The following is a 25,784-nucleotide window of genomic DNA, read 5'->3' on the forward strand; positions in this document are numbered from 1 at the left end:
GGAAACTAATAGTTGACAAACAGTATATCAAGTTGGAAAATCATATGGGTGAAATGTCGACCCCAAGTACAAGCAGTGTTCGGAGGTCTGGTGGCAAGTCTGTCCTTCCAGCTAGACAGGAGGTCACAAGCTACAGAACACCCTGGGCAACTGAAACTCTTCCTAGTAAGACATAAAGGATGGCCAGCTGGGGTCGCTCACACTTTTAATCCGAGCCTTCTCAAATAAATATACAAATAAATGCAGAAAAGAGGCTCATAACCGGCTCAGCAGGCAAAGGTACTTGCTTGGCAATCTGAACCTGAATCCTGGAACCCACACAATGGAAGCAGAGAACCCTGACCCCCAGGTTATTCTCTTACCTCTTCCACACAAGTGTCATGGTGAGGGGCTGGGAATGCAGCTCAGTGGCAGTGTTAGTCTACCATGCATAAGGCTCTGGGTTCAAATCCCAGCAGCACATTAAAAGGGGGGCGGGGTGAAAACAGTTAACTCTTTGGCCGGGCGGTGGTGGCGGCACTCCAGAGGCAGAAGCAAGTGGATCTCTGTGAGTTCCTGGTCTACAAAGAGAAACCCAGTCTCGAAAAAACAAAACAAAACAACAACAAAATAGGAAAAAACAAAAAACACTTGACGAACCAAAATTTGCAGCATCCTTGGGACAGGGATACAGAATGGCGACTCCCAAACGGAAGAGGCTGGAGGGGACACCCAATGAGCACTGGTCACTTATGAATGACGAAAGGGCAGGTAACACAGACATCCCATACCACAGCTTGTGGACCGCCGGGTCTCCACCACGCCCGGCACCGCCAAGAGCAGGAGCGTCTTTGCTCCCCGCCATCTATCACTCGGCGCTCGTCCCTCCTACCTGAGTCGGCCCTGCGCGTCCCATCGAACTGCTCGGCCACCGCGCGCCTGCGCCATTGGCCTGTCAGGCAGAGGCGGCGTGGGGAGCGTTGGGAGCGGCCGCGGCGTGCTGGGAGCTGAGGTAAAGCCGGGGCTTGGACCGAGCCAGGCGGTGCACGAGCTGCCTGAGCAGGGGGAGCGGCGCGCGGGTGCAGGAGAGCCCGGTTCCTGTGAGGGAGGCGAGCTCGCCCCGCAGGGCCCGAGTGGGCAGACGGGGTACTGAGCCCCGAAATCGCCAGCCCTGCTGAATCCGGCCGTGGAGCCATGTGTCCCAAATGGGAGACTGAAGAATCCAAGCTTGTGCAACAGATGGAAAAACTGAGTTTCGGGGCGGGAAGGTTCTGCTCGGAGTCACACCGAGGGAGCCTCGGACCCCCGTGGTGCCGTGCTGACATTTTTCCCGATCCTGTTTATTCTTCCCACATTTATTTGGGCTCAGGGCAGGAACTACGGGGGATACTGGAGGGCCCCTACTCTCAGCGCTCAAAGGTTTGGCAGACCAATTACGATGCAGGGGTCGATCTTACCGTTTAGGACCGGAGAAGGCGACCTGTGCTCAATGGAAGGCATGCTTGATGCTGTAAAACGCCTCTTGTAAAACTTGGAGACTGTTGAGACTTCCCTTCTTGATATCGGGAGTCATGACGGTAATATTGAGACTTTGGGCTCAGCTTAGTTTTGTGATTAGTTAGGTTCACAATTATTCTTGTTTCTTGGGTTGCATTTTTTTTTTTTAAACCAGAGTTTGAGAACAGGAACTCGAGATTCTAACTACCTGGGTTCTACACGCCTTTCTGGTTTTGTACACATTTGAGCTTAACTCTGATGGGCTGTTGTGAGACGACAGGCGTTCAGCCTGGCATCTGACTGGGGAGTATTCTGTCAACACAGTCCCCAACTCAAGGAACTTTTTTATCGAGGCAGGGTTTCTCTGTGTAACAACTCTGGCTGTCCTGGAACTTACTTTCTAGACCAGGCTGGCCTCGAACTCACAGAAATTCACCTGCCTCTGCCTCTCAAGTGCTGGGATTAAAAGCGTGCATCACAGCCCAGCCAGTGAACTCACTCTTAATAGGCACTTAAATAAGGCCTGCAAAGAAGCCTATAAAAGGCTGATGCAATCTGTACATAGCATAGCAGAAACAACTAGAGAAAGATGTCCCTCCCTGAGGTGGGAAGAACTAGTTGTGGCTTAGTTCTGTGCAAGATGAGTCTCTAGCTGAGTCTTACAGTTCTCCTAGTCGATTACCAGGCCCGGGAGAAAACCAGCCCAGGAAGCAGGAGTAGCCCCGAACCTGCAGTTCTGGCTGCTAAGATCACTTGAACCTAGGAGATTAAGGCACACTTTATTTATTTATGTATTTATGTATTTATTTATTTATTTTCAGGATGGAATTGGGAGGCTTGTCTGGTCATGCCAAAGCAGTCAAACAACCCCGAGTTTATTTCAGGGCTTGCTTATATACTTAATATAAAACCAAAACAAACACAAGACAGACGGTCAGTTGGTATCTGACCACAAGACCATCCCTGTCCCTGAGCGAGCGGCCTCCCCTCCGTCATGCTTGCTGCTCAGAGCAGCCTCACTCTCTGAGGTTTGTCTTCGGCAGTGTACTGTCTACTAGATAGAATGTTCTTTTCTCTCGGGCCAAATCAGAAGTCTCTCACAGCCCTTAAGGTTATAAAGTAAAAGTAGAGCAGGCACGCTTGGACTCAAAGGACTTACTGAAGTAAAAAAAAAAAAAATGACACCAGATAAAAACTGAGTCACAGGAGGGCTCCCACAGTGCATTGGTGTTTTGCCTCCATGTATATACACCTGTGGAGAATGTCAGATTTCAGAACTGGAGTTACAGATAGATGTTAGCTGCCATGTGGGTGTTGTGGAATTGAACCCTGGTCCTTGGAAGAACAGCCCACTGCTTAACCACTGAACCATCTCTCCAGCCTCACTTGTTCCTATTTTTTTTATTGATATTTACTGAGCCCTACATTTTTCTCTGCTCCCCTCCCTGCCTCTGCCCTCCACCCTTCAATCTTCCCCCAAGGACCCCATGCTCCCAATTTACTCAGGAGGTCTTGTCTTTTTCTACTTTCTACTTCCCATGTAGATTAGGGCTATGTAAGTCTCTCTTAGTGTCCACATTGTTGTCTGAGTTCTCTGAGATTGTGGTTTGTAGGCTGGCTTTCTTTGCTTTATGTTTAAAAAGCCACCTATGAGTGAGTACATATAATAACTGTCTTTCTGTGTCTGGGTTACCTCACTCAAAATAATGTTTTCTAGCTCCGTCCATTTTCCTGCAAAATTCAAGCTGTTGTTATTTTTTTCTGCTGTGTAGTACTCCATTGTGTAAATGTACCACATTTTCCTTACCCATTCTTCAATTGAGGGGCATTTAGGTTGTTTCCAGGTTCTGGCTATGACAAAGCTGCTATGAACATGGTTGAGCACATGTCCTTGTGGCACGATTGAGCATCCTTTGGATATATACCCAAAAGTGGTATTACTGGGTCTTGAGGAAGGTTGTTTCCTAATTTTCTGAGAAATCGCCACACTGACATCCAAAGGGGATATACCAGCTTGCATTCCCACCAGCAATACAGAAGTGTTCCCTTTTCCCCACAACCTCACCAGCATAAGTTGTCATCAGTGTTTTGGATCTTGGCCATTCTTACAGGTATAAGATGGAATCTCAGAGTTGTTTGGATTTGCATTTCTCTAATGACTAAGGATGTTGAACATTTCCTTAAATGTCTTTCAGCCATTTTAGATGCCTCTGTTGAGAGTTCTTTGTATATTTTGGAGATCAGACCTCTGTCTGATGTGGGGTTAGTGAAGATCTTTTCCCATTCTGTAGGCTGTCATTTTGTCTTGTTGACCATGTCCTTTGCTTTACAGAAGCTTTTCAGTTTCAGGAGGTCCCATTTATTAATTGTTTCTCTCAGTGTCTGTGCTGCTGGGGTTCTATTTAGGAAGAGGTCTCCAGTGCCAATGTGTTCAAGTTTACTTCCCACTTTCTCTTTTATCAGGTTCAGTGTGGCTGGCTTTATGTTGAGGTCTTTGATCCGTTTGGACTTGAGTTTTGTGCATGGTGATAGATATGGGTCCATTTTCATTTTTCTACATGTTGATATCTGGTTATGCCAGCGCCACTTGTTAAATATGCTTTCTTATTTCCATTTGATATTTTTTGCTTCTTTATCAAAGATCAGGTGTTCGAAGATGTGTGGATTGATACCCAGGTCTTCTATTCAGTTCCATTGGTCCTCCTGTCTGTTCTTATGCCAATACCAGGCTGTTTTCAGTACTGTAGCTCTGTAGTAGAGTTTGAAGTCAGGAATTGTGATGCCTCCAGAAGTTCTTTTATTGTACAGGATTATTTTGGCTATCCTGGTTTTTTTGCTTTTCCAAATGAAGTTGAGTGCTGTTCTTTCGTGGTCTTTGAAGAATTTTGCTGGGCATTGCGTTGAATCTGTAGATTGCTTTCGGTAAGATTGCCATTTTTACTATGTTAATTCTGCCTACCCAAGAGCATGGGAGGTCTTTCCACTCTCTGGTGTCTTCTTCAATTTCTTTCTTCAAAGATTTAAAGTTCTTGTCATACAAGTGTTCCACTTGTTTTGTTAGAGTTACTCCGAGATATTTTATGCTGTTTGTGGCTATTGTGAAGGGTGTTGATTCTCTGATTTCTTCCCCAGCCCTTTTATCATCTGTGTACAGGAGGGCTACTGATTTTTTTTTTTTTTGAGTTAATCTTCTATCCTGCTAGATTGCTGGAAGTATTTATGAGTTGTAAAAGTTCCTTGGTAGAATCCTTTGGGATCGCTTATGTAAACTATCATGTCATCAGCAAACAGTGAGAGTTTGACTTCTTCTTTTCCAATTTGTATCCACTTGATTTCCTTTTGGTGTCTTATTGCTCTAGCTAGGACCTCAAGAACTATATTGAATAGGTATGGAGAGAGTGGACAACCTTGTCTTGTTCCTGATTTCAGTGGAATCGCTGTGAGTTTCTCTCCCTTTAGTTTTTGTTGGCTGTTGGCTTGCTGTATATTGCCTTAATTATGTTTAGGTATGCTCCTTGTATCCCTGCTCTCTCCAAGACCTTTATCATGCAGGGATGTTGTATTTTGTCGAAAGCATCTAATGAGATGATCATGTGGTTCTTATTTTTCAGCTTGTTTATATGGTGGATTACATTGACATATTTTTCATATGTTGAACCATCCCTGCATCTGTGGGATGAAGCCAACTTGGTCTTGGTGGATGATGGTTCTGATGTGTTCTTGTATTCAATTTGCTAGTATTTTATTTAGTATTTTTGTATCAAGGTTCATGAGTGTGATTGGTCTGTAATTCTCTTTCTTAGTATTGTCTTTCTGTGGTTTGGGTATCAGGGTAATTGTAGCCTCATAAAAAGAGTTTGGCAATGTTCCCTCTGTTTCTATTGCATAGAATAATTTGAGGAGTATTGGTATTAGTTCCTCTTTGAAAGTCTCGTAGAATTCTGAGCTGAAACCATCTGGTCCTGGGCTTTTTTTGGTTGGGAGACTTTTGATGACTGTTTCTATTTCTTCAGCAGTTATAGGTCTGTTTAATTTGCTTATGTGGTCTTGATTTACTTTTGGTAAGTGATATTTATCCAGAAAGTTGTCCATTTCCTTTAAGTTTTCCAATTTTGTGGAGTACAGATTTTCAAAATATGACCTGATGATCCTTTGTATTTCCAATGTGTCTGTTGTTATGTCCCCCTTTTCATTTCCGATTTTGTTAATTTGGATATTCTCTCTCTGCCTTTTGGTTAGTTTGGATAAATGTTTGTCTATTTTGTTGATTTTCTCGAAGAACCAACTCTTGATCTCATTGATTCTTTGTATTGTCTTCTTTGTTTCTATTTTGTTGATTTCAACTCTCACTTTGATTATTTCTTGCCGTCTTTTCCTTGTCTAGTTCTCTTAAGTCAGTTAGCTTCTTATCATCCTAAAGTTTTTTTTTTAATTTTTTAAAAATTATTTATTTAGCTTTATTTTATGTGCATTGGTGTGAAGGTGTCAGATTTCGTGGAACTGCATTTTCAGACAGTTGTGAGCTGCCATGTGGGTGCTGGGAATTGAGCCTGGGTTCTCTGGAAGAGCAGTCAGTGCTCTTAACCGCTGAGCCATCTCTCCAGCCCCTCATTCTAAAGTTTTTAAATGTTCTGTTAATTCACTAGTGTGGGATTTTTTTCCAGCTTCTTTATGTAGGCATTATTTAATGCTATGAACTTGCCTCTTAACACTGCTTTCATTGTGGCCCATAAATTTGGGTATGTTGTGTGGTCATTTTCATTGAATTTTAGGAAGTCTTTAATTTCCCCCTTTATTTCTTCCTTGACCCATTGATGATTCAGGTGAGCATTATTTAATTTCCATGTGTTTGTGGGTTTTCTAGAATTGGTATTGCTGTTGACTTCTGGTTTTAAAGCATGGTCATCTGATAAGGTACATTGGGTTATTCTAATTTTTTTGTATTTGTTGAGGTTTGTTTTGTTACCAAATATGTGGTCAATTTTTGAGAAGGTTCCATGAGGTACTGAGAAGAAGGTATATTCTTTTCTGTTTGGATGGAATATTTTATAGGTATCTGTTAAGTCCATTTGAGTCATAACATCTGTTAGTTTTCTTATTTCTCTGTTCATTTTTTGTCTGATTGACCTGTCCAGTGGTGAGAGGGGAGTGTTGAAGTCTCCTACCATTAGTGTGGGGGGTTTAATATATGATTTAAGCTTTAGAAGTGTTTCTTTGACATATGAGGGTGCCCTTGTATTTGGGGCATAGATATTCGGTATTGAAATTTCCTCTTGGTTAATTTTTCCTGTGACTAATATGAAATGTCCTTCTTGGTCTCTTTTGACTGATTTTAGCTTGAAGTCTATTTTATTAGATATTAGGATAGCTACACCTGCTTGTTTGTTAGGTCCATTTGATTGGTATTTTTTTTTTCCCAACCTTTTACTCTGAGATGATGTCTGTCTTTGAGGTTGAGATGCGTTTCTTGTATGTAGAAGAGGGATGGATTTTATTTTCATATCCAATTTATTAGCCTGTGCCTTTTTATGGGTGAGTTGAGTCCATTTACATTAAGGGATATTAATGACCAGTGGTTGCTATCTCCTGTTAATTTAGTTTCCATCGTTGGTGATGTTAATTTGTGTGTTTTTTTTCTTCTTTGGGATTTGCTGTAATGAGATCATCAATTGTGTGTGTTTTTGTTGGTGTAGCCATCTTCCTTGGGTTGGAGTTTTCCTTCTAGTATTTTGTGTAGGGCTGGGTTTGTGGCTAGATATTGGTGAAATCTAGATTTGTCAGGAATATCTTGTTTTGTCCTTCTTTGGTGATCAACAGTTTTGCTGGGTATAGTAGTCTGGGCTGGCATCCGTGGTCTCTTAATGTCTGCATAATGCTTGACCATGACTTTATGACTATCAGTCTCCAATGAGAAGTCAGGTGTAATTCTGGTAGGTCTACTTTTATATGTTACTTGGCCTTTTTCCTTTGCAGCTCTTAATATTCTTTCTTTACTCTGTATGTTTAGTGTTTTGATAATTATGTGGCGAGAGGACTTTTTTTTTGGATCCAATCTATTTGGAGTTCTGTAAGCTTCTTGTGACTTCATAGGCATATCTTTCTTTAGATAGGGAAAGTTTTCTTCTATAATTTTGTTAAATAAATTTTCTGTGCCTTTGAATTGAACTTCTTCTCCTTCTTCTATACCTATTATTCTAAGATTTGACCTTTTATAGTGTCATGGATATTTTGGGTTAAGCTTTTGTTAGATTTAATGTTTTCTTTAACTGATGTGTCTATTTCCTGTTTTATTTTCAGCACTTGAGATTCTCTCTTCCAGTTCTTGTATTCTGTTGTTCATACTTGCATTTGTGGTTCCTGCTCTTTTTCTCATGATTTTTGTTTCTATAATTCCTTCGGCTTATGTTTTCTTTATTTTTTCTATCTCAGTTTTTAAGTCCTGAATATTTCTTTTATATGTTTTGAGTTCTTTTTCTTGGTTTTCTTTAAGTGATTTGCTGATATCTTCCAATTTTTTGTTTGTTTTTTTTTCTCCATTTCTTTAAGGTAATTTCTCATTTCATCTTTAAGAATTTGAAACATTCTCTTGAGGTTATTTTTTAGATCATTTTCTTCTGGTTCATCCGTATTTGGTTGTTCAGGTCTTACTTTTGTAGGGTCTTTAGGTTTTACTGGTATTGTGTTGCTCTTTATGGTGTAGCATGTGATGTTACCTTTTCTACTCATCTTTTCCTCTAATAGGTGTGGTTGGGGCTGTCTGAGATTCTGTTGAATAATCTTCTAGGTGCCAGTGAATCCAAAGCTAAGATGGTTTTCCTCGTGGTACAGTCAGTGTCACAGTTCTAGTTACCCCGTTGGTTATTCCTGTTCCTGGAGATAGCTCAGTGTTCCTTTGCTTTGTTCTGCTCCCTTAGAGTTTGCTGTCTCAGGCCTACTTTAGCCTAGGCTGCTGGTTTTGATCTGTTTTTGTAAATCTTGGTCTGGATCTCCTCTTGCAGAAGTCACTGGCTTAGAGTTAGATCTGTTCTGGTGGCTATTGCTGACTCTGGATCTGGTCGCTGGTTCAATCCTGATCTGTCTGTGTCCTGGGACTGGGTTTGCTCCCAGCCTCTGCTCCTGGTGGAGCTTGTTCTCTCTATGTCTTAGGTAACTGAGACAGTTCTACTCCAGTTCAGTGGAGGTTGAAGACTCTGAGTCAGGTTGTTGGCTTAATCCTGGTCTACCAGAGTCCTAGGACTGGGTTGGCTCCCAGGGCTGGGTTTGCTCCTGGCTTCTGCTCCTCTAAGATTTACCTTTTTGTAGTAATAGGAGCGGCGGGGCTGCGTTCCGGCTGCCCCGGCTCCCGCATGGCTAGCTTATGCCCGAAATAATTACATGGAAACTGTATTTTTTTAAACACTGCTTGGCCCATTAGTTTTAACCTCTTATTGGCTAGCTCTTACATATTGATCTAACCCATTTCTGATATTCTGTGTAGCACCACGAGCTGGCTTACCAGGAAAGATCTTAACCTGCGTCTGTCTGGAGTGGGAGAATCATGGCGACTGCCTGACTTGGCTTCTTTCTCCCAGCATTCTCTTCAGTCTACTCCGCCTACCTAATTTTCTGTCCTATCAGGGCCAAGCAGTTTTCTTTATTAATTAACCAATGAAAGCAACAGATAAGATACAAGACCCACCTCCATCACTTTTTTATTATGTATGCAGTGTTCTGCCTGCAATGCCGGCCAGAAGACACAAGAATGCATTATAGATGGTTGTGAGTCACCATGTGGTTGCTGGGAATTGAACTCAGAACCTCTGGAAGAAAACCAGTGCTCTTAACCTCTTAGACATCTCTCCAGCCCCCGAAGCTTGTGTTTTTCAAACAAGCTCTCACTATATAGTTTTGGCTGTCCCTGTGTTACCCAGATTGGCCTTGAACTCATTCTGGTCTGCCTGCCTGCCTCCCCAGTGCTGAGATTAAGGGCATACACTACTACCATACACCACTACCACTGGCACTTGAATTTGTCTTTTTTTTTTTTTAATATTTACTTAACTTTATTTTATGTGCATTTGGTATGAAAGTTTCAGATTCCCTGGAACTGGAGTTACAGACAGTTGCGAGCTGTCCTGTGTGTGCTGGGAATTGAACCCAGGGGAGAGCAGTCCGTGCTCTTAACCACTGAACCATTTCTCTCCAACCCCAAACTTGTCTTTTCTTAAACAACTCAAGGGCAAGGGCCAGATAGTTTTACTTTATATTATTCTACTTTTACTAAGATTGGAGGTAAAGCTTGTTTTGGTTAGAGATGATGAGAAAGATGACATTTGAACTGCAGGTAGGGAGTGGTTCCTACTCCAGTAACTAAACAGGAGGTGATGCATCTGGTCCGAGTGGGAATTTCTCACGTAAATAAAAACAAAACTAGCGCTACATTACATCTCTCTCCACCCCTGTGCTTGCAGTCCTGCGACGATGGAGTTTCAAGCTGTGGTTATGGCCGTTGGTGGGGGATCTCGGATGACAGACTTGACTCCCAGCATTCCCAAGCCTCTGCTTCCAGTTGGAAACAAACCTTTAATTTGGTACCCACTGAACCTGCTTGAGCGCGTTGGATTTGAAGGTGAGCTGTGGCAATGATAGATGCAGTCATAAAACTTGCGTGTGTTATGTGTGTTTGATCCCAATAATTTGTCAGCATTATGAGAGTGAGAGAGAATGGATGATGGCAGACTAGGGCTTAAAGTTTGCTGGAGACTGGATGCTTAAGGTGGGGACCCAGGAGCACCCTTTGACCATATGGGAAAAGAATGAAAACATCATGCTAAACAAAGCCGTTAAAGAAGGGGTTCTCCACAGTGATCCAAGGTGAGCCCTATAAGGATATCAGAAAGACACGATTGGGCATCTAAATGCCTGCTTGTCAGTACTTGCTGAGACTCTATAATGTGCTGAGTAATATTTTAAGCATGAGAATAGAAGTTTGAAAAGACAGCTCAGGCACTGACTTCTAGAACCTTCTTTAAGATTATAGGAGGAGTTTTTGTCACTTTTCACTTGGATTAGATTAGATGGCTGATGATGGCATTAAATGGGAAGCAGACTATAAGACAGGGAACAGGCTTCAACAAAGATAATAAGTTCAGCTTTGGCCACAATGAGTTTGACGTTTCATTAAGTAGAATGAATCAGAATGCAACACATCAGGGTGCCAGATCCTAGGGCCCAGACTGCTGCAAGAGGGTTCATTCAACTGTGAGAGTTAGATAGGCCCATAAACATTTCTATGCAATAGTCTATGTAGACAGAAGTTTCTCCCCAGCCCAGTCACGCAGCATTCTGTCCTAAATAAATACACAGAGGCTTATAATAATTATAAACTGGTCTATTAGCTCAGGCTTATTACTAACTAGCTCTTAGAACTTAAATTCACTCATAATTCTTGTCCACGTTTAGCCATGTGGCTTGGCACCTTTTATTAATAAGGCATTCTTTTTTTTTTCAAGGTTTCTCTGTGGCGTTGGAGCCTGTCCTGGAACTAGCTCTTGTAGACCAGGCTGGCCTCGAACTCACAGAGATCTGCCTGCCTCTGCCTCCAAAGTGCTGGGATTAAAGGCATGCGCCACCACCGCCCGGCCTTAGTAAGGCATTCTTATCTTGCTTCCTCTGCCTCTGACTGGTGACTCACTCTCTGCCTTTCTTCTTCCCAGAATTTTCCTGCTCTGGTTGTCCCACCTATACTTCCTGGCTATACTGGCCAATCAGCATTTTATTAAACCAATATAAGTGACAAATCTTTACAGTGTACAAGAGTGTTATCCCACAGCATTTCCCTATTTTTTTTTTCAAAACAAGAACCCTGAATCTAATCTCTTTTGTTCAGCTTTTTTCCCCAACCTTTATCCAAAACAACTTGTAACCAACATGCTAAACAAAGACAAACACCCATAATCCCCCTTTTGGAAATGTGGGCATTCTTCCTGTTACTTGGGAGTGCTGGTAATCTTATGGAGACCCAAAGAAAATTTAGGATTATGGTCAAGTCCTAACTAGACTTTTCTGTGAGGCTTGATCATCTCAGCCAGCATCCTTGAAGCTGTTCTGGATGCAGAACTCAGAGGAAACTGCAACAGAAGTGCTCTGAAATGTTGGATCATCTGGGCCATCTGTTTCCATGGAGATTTTCAGAGGATCTTCCTCAATCAAACCTTAGTTTTCCTAATCAAGAATGAATCCACAACCTCTCATTTCCTGGAATGATACACAAAAGATCAGCATGGCCTCTGCACAGGGCTGTCAAGCAAATTTATGAAGCATTTCATTTTTTTTTCCTTCTTCTGCTTTCCAGCACCTCTGGAAGTATGGATTTTGTAAGGCCAGCTGTTATTTTGTGAATTTGTTGTTACCGTTTTCCCATGGAGCAAAGGCATTGGAGGCAGAGATAAAGAGCATTGCAGTTGTTCCAGCTCCTCCCTCCATAGCCTTCACTGTCTGCTTTTCCTGCACCTCAGGCTTTGGTCCTAGGCATTGCTGCAGGAAAGGAAAGAGGGGGGAAGGGTTGCACAGATAGACCTCAGCCAAATTGGCTGGCTTCTTAGGAGTCATTTTCTTTCTTCCCCTTGAAGGGGAAACAGCTTTTTTTCCCTGGTACATTTAAAGCTCCCCAACTCTAGGGCAGTGCCAGTTCTGGACAAGTGCCACTGCATCCCAGAATGCTCAGAGGGCTGAGCTTCTTAACCCTGAAGATGAAGTTCACTGTTGGCCACTGCCAGGTCTGACTGATGTTTTAAGGATATTGGTGCATCATGTAGGAACTGTATTATTAACCCATTCAACCTGTAATTGGTGATGTTTTCATATCATTTTAAGAGATAGGGGGGCAGGTGTATAAAAATACTTGTACAATTTTAAATATCACAATTAAATGTAAGCTGGTTTTCCACAAAAAACATACATTAAAAAGGCTCGGTAATATTAGCAGTTATAATTTTTGTTTTGACTTGAGACAAGTTCTTAGTCATGCTGGTCTTGAACCTGATGTGTAGATGAAGCTGGCCTTGTTCCTGATTCTCCTGGCTCCACCTCCGGAGTGCCGGATTGCGGGTCTGTGCTGCCACAACAGAGCACATCTGACCAAACGATCGAAATTGTCACGGTGAATGAATTTCTGTGTTTTTCTGTTATTTCTTTCATCCTGTAGAAGTCATTGTAATTACAACCAAAGATGTCCAGAAGGCTCTCTGCACAGAATTCAAGATGAAGATGAAAGCAGACATCGTTTGCATTCCCGAGGAGGCTGACATGGGGACTGCAGATTCTCTGCGCCACATATATCCAAAACTCAAGGTAAAAACTATTTCTTGACTTTATTTGTATTGAAGATGAATAATGTATTGTTTGGCAGTGCTTTATTGTTTACAAAAAACAGGGTCCCACTATGTAGCACTGGCTGGCCTAGAACTTGCAGTGTAGATTAGGCTGGCCGAAAACTCACAAGAGCTCTGCCTACTTCTCCCTCCTGAATGCTGGGATTAAAGGTCTGTGCCATCATACTTGGCCTTAGTTTTTTTTTTTTTTTTTTTTTGGTTTTGTTTTGTTTTGTTTTTTGAGACAGGGTTTCTCTGTGATTTTGGAGCCTGTCCTGGAACTAGCTCTTGTAGACCAGGCTGGACTCAAACTCACAGAGATCCGCCTGCCTCTGCCTCCCGAGTGCTGGGATTAAAGGCATGCGCCACCACCGCCCGGCCTTTTTGGGGTTTTTTTGTTTTTCATTTTATTTTATTTTTTTGGTTTTTTCGAGACAGGGTTTCTCTGTAGCTTTGGAGCCTGTCCTGGAACTCCCTTTGTAGACCAGGCTGGACTCGAACTCACAGAGATCCACCTGCCTCTGCCTCCTGAGTGCTGGGATTAAAGGCATGCACCACCACTGCCTGGCTTGGCCTTAGTTTTTAAGACTTAAAAAATATACTTTATTTTTATCTGTTTTGAGACAGTTTCATGTAGCTGAGGATGATCTTAAGCTCTGGATTCTCTTGTCTCTGCTTCTCAAGTGCTGTGATTACAGGCTTGTACCAACGATCCTAGTTTAATATATTTTCATATCACATTAATTGTTGCCCATTTAGGTAACATAGTCTGCTTTCCAAGTAATAATATATCCTTTTTTTTTTTTTTTTTTTTTTTTTTGGTTTTTCGAGACAGGGTTTCTCTGTAGCTTTGGAGCCTGTCCTGGAACTAGCTCTGTAGACCAGGCTGGTCTTGAACTCACAGAGATCCGCCTGCCTCTGCCTCCCGAGTGCTGGGATTAAAGGCGTGCGCCACCATCGCCCGGCTTAATATATCCATTTTTGAATATGTTTATAGCCTCACTTTGTAGTCCAGCCTGGAATGGAATTCTTTATGGTCCAGGCTTGCGTTAAATTCATAGTGATCTTCCTGTCTCAGCCTCCCGAATTCAGAAATTGAAGGTATGCACCTGGCTTAAAATAAAATCATTGGCCAGGCAGAAGTGTATCTTTGAGTTAGGAGCCCAGTCTGGACTACAGAGGATATCTTAGGGCTATTACACAGAGAAACCCTACCTCAATAAACAACAGTAAGAACAATAACCAAAAGACATAAACAAGCACAATTCGTGTGTGTGTCCGTGTCCGTGTGAAAGTCTAAGGAGAGCTCTCTGTTGGGGTCCTCGGTGCCGCCTTAGGCAGAACTCTCACTTCTGCTGCTGCTGCTTCCCTCGGGCTGACAGCATCGCGCAAGTGCGGGGATTTCTGGCTTGTGTCACTGCATCTGTCGGGCTTTTTATGTGGGCTCCAACCACCAAACCCAGGTCTGGCTTCTGAGGGTAGCATGTTCACTCCGGTGTCTCCGTAGCGCTGTTCTGCTTTGTTTTGGGATAGATGGTCTTCTTACATTCAGGCTTTCTTCCAAGCCGACATCCTACGGCATCAGCCTCCTGAGGGCTGGAGCCTGTATCACTGTACCCGATTGCCTCACTTTCAAAGTCGCTTATATTCTGTGTTTATTATTAACTGCCCTCTGTCTTTCCAAAAGGAGCACCGTTTCCTATGTGATAATCCTCTCGGGAACCGTCCCTTTCTCCTCTTCCAGCTGCACCGTGGGCCTGCGCAGAACTGCCCTGGGCTGGGCTTTACGTCTTTTTGAGAATCTCCTCCTCTTTCCTGTGTTACCTGCCCTTGTGCCTAGGTTTCATTCCCACCGTTCTTGGTTTATTCCCTTATTTCTGAGGAACCCAGGTCTTATTGGCTTTTTTAAAAAAAAATACTTAAATGTTCTGAGAATTTTCATGCTCTTGAGTGATGAGTTAGATTTTATAGTATTCTGAGTTAGTTATATTTTTTTAGAATTTTTTTTTACACTAAGCACCAATAGTAAAAGAAAGATTTCCTTGACTTCTTCGCCCCTTCCCCAGTCTTCCCTTTCTCTGAGGCCTCCTTTATGCTGGGGCTTCTTACTTCAAACTCGGCCTCACAACAACTTCTGACCAAACCTGTGACTCTTCTGATCCTTAAGAACCACAGTGAAGACAGCCACGGGTTCAGCTCATTTTCCAGAATTTTTAGATGATCCAATCCACTAGTTTTCCAACACCAGAATCCTCCACACTGAAGAGGATGTTTCCTTTACCCCACCCCCACCCACATACGTCCGTCTCCGGAGGGTTTACAGCTGGCAAAGTATGTTTCGGAAATTAGAGCTTCGCCTGGAGTGTGGGGAGGAAGAGTGTGTGTTGGGTGCCAGAGTCTCCGTTGGTGCCTTGAGTGACCAAAACATTGAAAATACTATGTCTCTGGGTACAGCCAGGTGCGCATGACTAGTGAAAACTGGTTCTACTTAGAGTACAGCGATGGAGTGGCTTGGAAGCCAGAAGTCAGGCGTGTACCAGGCGCCCTCTAGAGGAGTGTTGGGAAATGCTGCCTACATGGGCTTGCTGAGTTGGGAAAGCTTCGTGATTTAGGAAGCTTTACTTCTAATTGCAGAAAGAGTGGGAGTTTGTAATGGTGGCGATGTGAGGAGTGAGAATAGGATAGAATAACTCCATTTTAACAGTTGAGGAGTTACTCTAAAGATTAAATACCAAGGGCTATTTTAAACCCATGTTATGGGAAGACTTCCCTCAGAATAACCTTAAACATCTGAAACTTTAACTTTTATACAAGTTTTTATTTGTTGGAAATTTACCAGGAGAATACATATCAGTAAAATAACAATACATTTTCCCCAAGATGATAACCTAATTACAGTTTGATTTCTTTTTCTCTTGTTTTTTGTTTGTTTGTTTGTTTGATTGGTTGGTTGGTTGATTGGTTGGTTGGTTTTAGTTTTTGGGTTTTGGGGGGGGTTGCTTGTTTGTTTTTGTTTTTTTGGCATTATACAATCTCTGTGTAGCCCTGATTGTCCTGGAACTCACAATGTAGACCAGGCAGCCCTTGAACTCAGAGTGCTGGGATTTACGGTGTGTGCTCTCTTCCTTTAAAGACAGGGTCTTGCTATCTAGCCCTGGCTGACCTGGGACTCAGTGTGGAGACCAAGCTGTCTTCAAATTTGTGGTGATCCTCCTGTCTCTGACTCTCGCGTGCTGGGATGTCAGGCATGCACCATCACACCTGGCAAGGTTTAATTTAAAAACAAAAAATAAAAAAAGAAAAAGAACTATTTCAGGGAGAAAGATCCAGCAGGTGGGAAATGGGGTGGGGTGGGGATTGGAAACAACAAAGGCCTGCATTCTGATAACAGCTAATTGTTTGTTCCCGTGTGTGAAATTGCGGGGGGGGGGGGGGGGGGGGGNGGGGGGGGGGGGTGAAAACAACAGAGGCCTGTATTGTAGTAATAGCTAATTATTCACAGGTCTCTGCCTGGAACCTGCCTGAGCACTTCTGAGGATACTACTTAAGTTTCATATCAGTATGTCTGAGAAAGTAATTTATTACCTTAGAAATTTAATACCTGTTCTTAGAGACTGCCCTGAAGTAGAATTAATTTATTAGCCAATTACGGTCACAAGGATATAAAATTTATTTTCCACAGGACTAACCAGAGCAGTTGTTCTGAAGATCTCAAGAGAGTATTCATATCTAGTAATATATCTGGATTTCTAATCCACACAGCCACCTTAAAGATAGACAACATGAGTTTGCTTTACTATGGAGGAACTTGACCTTCTCTCTTGAGAGATCTTAAATAACCTACTCCAAGAACATTCCTGCCTGAGTCTGATCCAAAATTAGACCCTGCCCTTGAGAGGGCTTTGCTTTTGAGTTTTGACTTTTTAAGACAGGATCTTATCATTGCCCAAGCTAGCCGCTGACTCTCAACTTAGCCTTCTGAGTGCAGTTCCATGCCTGACACTATCCCTGAGTTATATATACACTTGTACCCATTGCTTCTACTTCCCAAAGTGTAAGTTTCATTTTAAAATTAGCAGTCTAACTGGGCAGTAGTGACTCATGTCTTTAATCCCAGCACTCAGGAGGCAGAGGCAAGTGGATCTCTGTGAGTTCGAGACTAGCCTAGTCCACAGAGCAAGTTCCAGGACAGGCTCCAAAGCTACACAGAGAAACCCTGTCTTGGGGGGGGAAAAAGAACACAATTAATTAACGAAAATTAGCAGTCTCAAGGTGCACGTGCCTTTAATCCCAGGCAGGTGGATCTCTGTGAGTTTGAGGCCAGCCTGGTCTACAAAGTGAGTCAGGATAGGCAGGGTTGTTACACAGAGAAACCCTGTCTCATGGGGGAAAAACAATTAGCAGTCTCCTAGTAGTATCTTGTCTTCATGTGTGCAGCCCTGTTTCTTCATATCTTTCTCTTCAGTGAAGGGAAGTCTGGTCTTTCATTCCAGTTTGCTCTGTAGCCGAGGGGGTCCTTGAATTCCTGATTCTTCTGCCCCTATCTCCCAAGTGATGGAATTACAGGTGTATGCCACCAGACCCACTGGGACTGAGTATTATAGGAGGACAAGAAGCCTGCCAAAGTAGGGTACTGTGCTCAGCACATAAAAACTAAGTGACTCCTTGGACCGTAAGCCGGATCTGCATTTGAGCTTTGGCCTTTCTGAGATCATTGGTCATTAGTGCTGTTCTTGCCATTTAGAAACCAAATTTGGTTATTCCTTAGGCAAGTGTTCTAAGAGAAGGCTAGTGAGGTATATTTAAGGCGCCTAAGTAGACCGGATCTATAATAGAGTAGCCTGTGTTCTAATCGTGTACCTTATGTTACAGGTCTCATTGCTTCTCTGAATTTTAAAGTGGCACAGTTGGTGATTCTCTATTTAACCTACACAGAAATTTTTCTGTAGCCAAAGGCAAACCTCGTTTACTCTCTGCCTCAGTTTCACAACTCACAAGGCAGGGATAATGATACCAGCACACAAGTTGTTAGAGGCCTAGTTATTTAAATCCTTTGATGTAAAAGAAGGACTATTGTTATATGTTTTATGAAACAGCAAACATGCTACAACAAAGAATAAAGTATGATGAAATCCCCTGGAAACAGCTTATTAGAAAAATTGAATAAACATTCTATTTTTAGATGTGTAAAAAACTAAACATAAGTTATTCTCAGTTGAGCGTTTGATGTCCTTATCAAGTTACAAATCGGTCTTTCCTGGAACCTTTCATTTTGCCCAGGGTTTTGTTTTTGTCAGATCTCTATCTGTCTGTTTGGAAAAGGTAAGTATAATTTGGTCAAGGGAGGATCTGAGAACTCGGTCCTGACTTGCCTACAGACATTTTGTAAGTGGCAGCTTTCTTCTGATGAATGCTTTGGTGGGCTGCAGTTTACCCCTGAGGATCGCTTCTTTGCTACCGCTCTTCGTGAAAATTCCAGGTGTTACCGCGGAGACACACTGGGGTTTTCTTTTTTCTTTTTTAGTTTTTTAAGACAGGGTTTCTCTAGGACAGCTTTGGAGCCTGTCCTAGACTGACTCTGTAGACCAGAGCTGGCCTCAAACTCACGGAGATCTGCCTGTCTCTGCCTCCTGAGTGCTGGGCTTAAAGGTGAACACCATCACTGTCCAGCATCAGACTGGGATTTTCAAAACCTTTTGATTATTATTGTTGCGTTGTTTTGTTTTGGTTTGGTTTTTACTTCTCACTTTGCGAATGTGCAGTAGAACGTTTCCCTTGCTTCAGTAATCTCATAGATCCCCAGCTTTAAGTGTTTCCATCCCGTTGTCTCTCATTGCTACTGGGTGGAAATCTGATCTGTGGGGTGGAGCTGCTATAGCCTGTATTTCATTTGATAAGCCAGAAAACTTTAAAGCTTTGCTTTTAAGCATGATTTCCCTATAGGCAGCCCTTTCGTGGAACAAAGGGCTGTAGGGTAGTGGGGACTGATATAGCTAAGGAACTGGACAGAAGGAGTAGACTGTCATCACAGATGTCACTGGTAGGAACAAGTATCCTGTTTGACTTAGACATCTGGAAGCTCCTGTGAAGATGGCCTATCTTACTCTGAATCATGAGATGATCCCTGGACCCACATGGTAGGAGAAAAACAATTCCCACAAGTTATCCTCTCGCCCCATATGCACAACATGAAAATACCCCACTCCACAATAAAATAAATAGAATTTTTAAAATCTCTGAAAAATGTTGAGGATGTTCTGAGTCCTCTAATGTCGGATATTCAGCCAGGAGCCAATTGTTTCATTGATTTATGAAAATAAGTATGCACATACGTGTTATTAATATACAAATTTGAATAAACATAAAATTTAATAAGTAATATAAATTCATCTTTTTATGCTTAAAGATTACCATTTTATGGTATCTTTGAGCAAAGAATTAATTATGAGAAAATTGGGGCTAGAGAGATGGCTCAGTGGTCAAGAGCACATACTGCTCTTCCAGGGGACCTGGATTCAATTCCCAGCATCCACATGGCAGCTCACAACCATCTGTAACTCCAGTTCCAGGGAGTCTCTTCTGCTCTCCATGGGCACCAGGCACACATGTGGTACATACACTTACATACATGCAAGCAATCTGTCATACACATAAAACAATTTTTTAAATAAATAAGTATGGGAAAATTAAAAGTTAACTGAGATGTATAGAGTCTGAGACTGTGCTTGTTAGTCTAGCTGTATGATGTGATTATTTGTTTGGTTTTGGTTTTTCGTTGTTGTTTTTGTTTTTCAAGACAGAGTTTCTCTGTAGCTTTGGAGCCTGTCCTGGAACTTGCTTTGTAGACCAGGCTGGCCTTGAACTCACAGAGAGCCTTCTCTCTCTGCCTCCTGAGTCTGGGATTAAAGGTGTGCACCACCGCTGCCCAGCGGTGTCTTTATATGTGTGTTCATTAAGGTAGTTTTTATTTTAAAGATGTTTGAAGACTAGGAAGATTTTGGGACCTGGACTAAGGCAGTGCAGTAGAAATAAGGAGGAAAATCAAGGAATTTTAGAAGTGGAGTCTGGGTGGGAGAGAGCGAGTTTCGAGTTTAGGTCCTGTAAGCCAGCAAGGTGTCTGACTTCAGGCCTAGACAGTAGTGACAGTATGACTGGGCTAAGAGACACACGAGCAATATTTAGCTCTGAGCCTAAGGATTATCTTTTTTTTTTTTTTTTTTTTTTTTGAGACAGGGTCTTATCATGTAGCCCTTAGTGGCCTCAAAAGCACAGAGATCTGCCTGCCTATGCCTCCTGGGTGCTGGGATAGAAGGCTTGTGCTACCACACCCAGCAGTCATTCCTCCCTGCACCTACCACCCAATTCTCAGTGAGAATGAACTAGCAGCAGCTGGCCTTTTGCTGTTGGAGACTACAGACTGGGAATTTTTTCCAAACCGTTCTCAACCAAAACTAAACCAGTGAGGTCTCTGTTACAGTTAACTGTGGAGCTTGGAAAAGCCTACAACTTCTTTTGGAGATTAGATTGAGTTGGATCACATAGGAAAATGTAAATTGACTGTTTCTAGTCATACCAAGTAGCAATTCCTTAGTTTCAGATGGGTGGGGTTAGAGTAGAGAGTGGTGATTGGGATCATAGTCACTGTTTGGAAAGTAGGTGGGTAAAAGCTTGGTATTTTACCAAGCCCTGACATTTTTTTCCAGGGAGCTATGCTTTTCTTTTTCCTCGGTATAGGAGATTGTTTGCCAGAGTGTATTATTTATCATAGTCGCTACCAGGAAACGAAGCTATTATTCCAGGAGTTCTTCTTGCCTCCCTCCTCCATCACCTCCAACAGACAAGCATCCGGTTTTCTGTTTAACTTTTGAGGTTTTTTTCCTAGTTTTACTCAGTGGTTTTGGCTTGATTGAAAATGTTCTTGTAATGAGGTATTTCTGGGCTTTGCTCTGCAGTGTAATTGAGTTTTCTGAGCTTGATTTGTTTGCTTTAGTCAACACTAACTGGCAGCAGTTTGTAGTTTGAATTCCTGAGTGTTTTGAATTCTTCCTAAATACTACAGTGGTATTTTCTCTTGGAGACCATGTATGTTGGTATACTGACCAGGCTGGCCTCAAACTCACAGAGCTCCACCTGCCTCTGCCTCCCAAGCACTGGGATCAAAGGCGTGCGCACCACTGCCCAGCTGAGTTTTACTCTTTTTATTAACTTCTGGTTTTACTTACAGGGGTATGGGTAAAGGGTTACTTACAGGAGCAGAAATGATTCAGAGATAGCTATGTCACCTAGGCGCACCCCAGCATGCGTGACAGCCACAAAGCTGGGAAGCCTGGAGGCAGTTTAACAGGTTGGAAGGTGTCTTTCCAAGTGACCGGTGTAAACAGCTTCCAGGCAGCTGGTCTGGTTTCAGAGTTCTCTCTGCAGCTTTTTTTCTGGAGTCTTCCTTGTAGCGCAGCTTCCCTTGTCTAAGAGGGACTCTCGGCTTTTATTGTTTACTCTGGCATGGAGGGCCCTAGTGCATCTGTTCTGTTTGGTTGGGGGAGCAGGTGACACACAGAAGAAGTCGAGGACAATGACAGCTGTTACACAACAATCTGTAGGGGAAAAGTTGTCTAAAAGCAAAGAGAAGTAAGCCTACAGGCCTGCTCACAATTATACAAGACTTGCATGTTTGGCGTTCACAGTGATGACAGATTTAAACACTTTTGCAGATACTGAATAAGGTCAGCGTTTATTTACCAAGACAGTTTTGTCACCACTTCAAGGATAGCTGCATCAGAGCCGTTTTCTTTAGTTTTTTTTTTATGATTAATTTGATTAATCATAAAATAGTCAACGTATAAAAACAATCATCTTATTAAGGCAACCTAGAAAAAAAGAGATTTTCACTCCAGCTGTCTTCATTATAATGAAGTGGAGCGACTTCTGTGCTCTCGTACTAAAAACTATGTGCCAAAAAGTAGGATTCTGCAGACTTTTTTTCCTCCTTGGCTTATATGTATAGATGTTGTCTGATTTCTTTTGTTGGGGGGTTGGAGTTCCTGATCCACCTGCTTTCTTTTTCTTTCTTTTTGTGTGTGTGTGTTTGGAAGCATGGTTTCTCTGTGTATTACTGGCTGTCCTGGAACTCACTCTGTAAACCAGGCTGGCCTTGAACTCTGAGATCCACCCGCATTAAAGGTATTTTCCACCACTGCCCAACTGAATGTACAACTTTACACATGCTCAGTACTTGCTTCATCAGTTATTAAATGCCTAGTGTATACTGATTGCAGGAATGGACCTCACTTTTCTTATCCATAAAAAATAGAAGCCAATGCCATTAATAGTAACAATACTGCTTATATGATGTTGTTACAAGATTAAGTGGGTTCTTAGTAATGCTTCAAATTCTCTTGTAATTGTTCACTACCTAGAATGTGAATTAGCACAGAATGAGGTATTGTATTATTTCATAGCATGTTAGCAGAATATCTGTTTTTTAATCTAGATTTATTTTTACTTTATGTATCAGAGTGGTTTGCCGTGTGTGTGTGTGTGTGTGTGTGTGTGTGTGAGAGAGAGAGAGAGAGAGAGAGAGAGAGAGAGAGAGAGAGAGAGAGAGAGAGAGAGAGAGAGAGAGAGGTGAATGCCTGGTGTCCATGGAGGTCAGAAGAGGTAGCAAATCCTCTCTAATACAGCCATGTGGTACTGGTGATCAAACTCGCAGGTCCTCTGCAAATGTAGTAAGTTCTCTTAACTATTGAGCCATCTCTCCTGCTGATTTTTTATAAAGATATTTTTCCACTGGGCGGTGGTGATGCATGTTTTAATCCTAGCACTCTGGAGGTTGAGGCAGGTTGATCTCTGAGTTCAAGACCAGCCTGGTTTACAGAGTGAGTTCCAGGACAGCCAAGGCTACACGAAGAAACCCTGTCTTGAAAAACTAACTAAATAAATATTAAAAAGCTATTTTATTTCCAGCCATAGAAATAGACAGTGTAATAGTTTTCATAGTTTAAGACTGACCCTAAAAATCTGGTGCCAGACAGAAGTGTCTTAGGGCTGCCCGGTAAGGTTCACAAGGGGACAGCAGAGAGTTCAGATTCTGCCCTAGCACAATTCCATTAGGATAACCCCATTTATTTTACTATTTTTTTTCCTGTTCAAACGAGATTTGAACATACTGTGTGGTTTGTATATTTCTAAGTTGTGATGTGTTTGTCTTTATTCATGTGAGCCATTATTTTTTGTGATGTTTACTTTCCTGTCTTCATTTGACAGACAGATGTGTTGGTCCTGAGCTGCGATCTGATCACAGATGTTGCTTTACATGAGGTTGTGGACCTGTTCAGAGCTTATGATGCAACACTTGCCATGTTAATGAGAAGAGGACAAGATAGCATAGAACCAGTTCCAGGTCAGAAGGGGAAAAAAAAAACAGGTAAGGTAGATTAGTTGATTTTATAATTATTATTTTTATTCATCCTTTCATATAAGAAACATTTATTTGGAACTTGCTATGCCCTATAGATACTGTGCTAAGGGTTCATGTCAAAATCAAGACAGTCTCTGATGCTTAAAGTTTAAACCTATTATTTAAATTTTCATATATACTTTTATATATGGAAAGGAGAATTCAAACTGTTTGCATTCTATTTAAGTCTCGAATAATTGAATACATGGCACCTGTTTCTCTGTGAGGAACTGGCCCTAGGACACATGGATGAAAGCACATGCGCATAGCCACACTCTACCAAAGCTCTCTGTACTCATCCCTATGTATAAAATGGTATAGTATTTATATATAACCTGTGTACATTTTTAGTATACTTTCTCATGTGTGTGTGTTGCCTGCAAGTATGTATGCAGGAATCAGATCCCCTGGACCAGGAGTTACAGACAGATGTGAGCTATCTTGTGGGTGCTGGGAACTGAACCTGGGTGCTCTCCAAGAGCAGCCAGTGCTCTTTACCTCTGAGCCATCTCTCCAGCAGTCCTTGAGTATCTTTTTTACAGGGTTTCGCTATAGTTTTAGAGCCTGTCCTAGAACTAGCTTTTGTAGACCAGGCTGGCCTCGAACTCACAGAGATCTGCCTGCCTCTGCTGGGATTAAAGGCATGCGCCACCACTCCTGGTGTTTCTTATATTTTAGCTTTAGGAATTATCCGTTGGTTTCCTACTCAGGAACTTAAAGATATAGGTCTGTCTTACCACATCCTCTGCTCCTGTTTTTAAACTCCATACAGCTTCCTAATGTGGCATTGGAATCATTACTAACTAGCTAATTAATGGTTATATTACTATGATTGTATGTAGTATTCACAGCTGAGTTGTGTACATTTTTCTTTCCTGTTCTTATTTTCCTAAATACCATCTTGTTTTATTGCTTGCTTGTTTTTTTTGTATTTATTACTAATCCAACCCCAGTCCCAGTTGTTTTAATTTCCTATAACTACATTTTAGCATATTAGATAATCCTTCAATTCAAATCATCTCCTTTTTTTATTAAGACAGTCTCACTAAATGACAGTCTCGTTGTAGCCCTATCTGGTCTGGAACTCTGAATGTAGAAGTCTGGACTCTTACAGAGATCCTATCTGTGCTTCCCAGATGCTGAGATTAAAGGAATGCACCATGTTGGGCATTATTTTTCCCCCATTGGTCCTAGGAATCAAACCCAGGGCCTGGTTTATTAAATTCTCTCTGTCTTTTTGTCACATCTTAAGTCAGAAAATAAAAGAAACCCTTGTCACTTAGATCTGCCTATTTCTATTAGTCATTAAATGGATTTTTTTGTTGCTTTGGTTTGGTTTGGTTTGGTTTTTCACAAAAGGATCTCTCTGTGTAGCTTTGGAGCCTGTCCTGGCACTTGCTCTGTAGACCAGTCTGGCCGCAAACTCACAGAGATCCACCTGTCTCTGCCTCCCAAGTGCTGGGATTAAAGGTACGCACCAACACTGCCTGGTTCTTTCAAGTTTTTTTTTTTTTAATTACCATTGTGCTGGGCATAGTGGCCAACACTTTTAGTCTCAGCATGCAGAGAGAGAGGTAGCAGATCTCTGTGAGTTCAAGCCCAGCTGGTCTATATAGAGAGACCTTGTTTCAAAAAAAAAAAAAACAAAAAAGAAAACAAACTTTTTGAAATCTCTTATGTGAATTACTGGTGTCAGTTGCCTGCAGAAACTGTCCTGGCTTCTCATATCCCAGGATCTTACACTAACATTCCCTTTCAGAGCTCTTGTCTTTTGTTTGGGGTTTTTGTTTACTTGTTGAGGCACCATGCCCAGCTGCTTGTCTTTTCTGAATCTCTTTTTTGTGGGGGAAGGGGATAGGTTTGTTTGGGTGTTTTGAATCGGTGTCTTCTTATATAGTATGGGCTGTGTCCCTAAACTCAAGGTCCTTCTGCCTTGGTCTCCCAAGCAGAAAGAGTACAAGAATGTGCTACCATGTATGTAGTATGTGGGTCTTTTCCTCATAAATGTCATTGCTTTATTTAGTGCTATGGGCTAATCCACATAAGTTTGTCTGCATGTCTCTAAAAACCAAAAAAAAAAAAAAGAAGGAAAAAAAGAAAGAAAAGAAAAGATGTACAAACTGTGCAGTTGCTAGTGTGAATAGTTGTGTGTTTGTGCTGTATGTGTTTTAAATGTGTTTCTGTATGTGGATACACCTGTATCTGGTAGCCAGATGTCAGTGTTAGACCTCTTTCACAGTCACTGTTTTTTCTTATTCTCTTGTTTTTTTTTTTGTTTTGTTTTGTTTTGTTTTGTTTTTTGTTTTTTGTTTTTTTTGGTTTTTCGAGACAGGGTTTCTCTGTGGCTTTGGAGCCTGTCCTGGAACTAGCTTTGTAGACCAGGCTGGTCTCGAACTCACAGAGATCCGCCTGCCTCTGCCTCCCGAGTGCTGGGATTAAAGGCGTGTGCCACCACTGCCCGGCCCTTCTTATTCTCTTGTTGAACTAGCCCTCTGATTCAGTTG

At 42.1% G+C, this 25,784-nt stretch overlaps 1 protein-coding gene and 1 non-coding gene across 2 annotated transcripts in view; both read left to right on the forward strand.

Moving 5' to 3' along the window:
• The first annotated feature begins 860 nt into the window (after nucleotides 1-860).
• Eif2b3 (eukaryotic translation initiation factor 2B subunit gamma) overlaps nucleotides 861-25,784 on the forward strand; it is a 56,007-nt gene continuing 31,083 nt past the window's right edge. Inside the window, exons 1-4 of the mRNA XM_050131909.1 lie at nucleotides 861-991; nucleotides 9,927-10,084; nucleotides 12,662-12,807; nucleotides 23,088-23,247. Coding sequence (XP_049987866.1) covers nucleotides 9,937-10,084; nucleotides 12,662-12,807; nucleotides 23,088-23,247 — 454 coding nt within the window. The 5' untranslated portion in view covers nucleotides 861-991; nucleotides 9,927-9,936. The remainder of the gene's footprint in view (nucleotides 992-9,926; nucleotides 10,085-12,661; nucleotides 12,808-23,087; nucleotides 23,248-25,784) is intronic.
• Nucleotides 11,688-11,789, forward strand: LOC126494536 (U6 spliceosomal RNA). Its single transcript, XR_007590023.1, has one exon. It is a non-coding gene; the product is annotated as a U6 spliceosomal RNA (small nuclear RNA).

Source organism: Alexandromys fortis, unplaced genomic scaffold (assembly GCF_014885135.2).
Source record: "Alexandromys fortis isolate MF-2015 unplaced genomic scaffold, M_Fortis_MF-2015_v1.1 scaffold_302, whole genome shotgun sequence".
In the NCBI taxonomy this organism is placed as follows: Eukaryota; Metazoa; Chordata; class Mammalia; order Rodentia; family Cricetidae; genus Alexandromys; species Alexandromys fortis.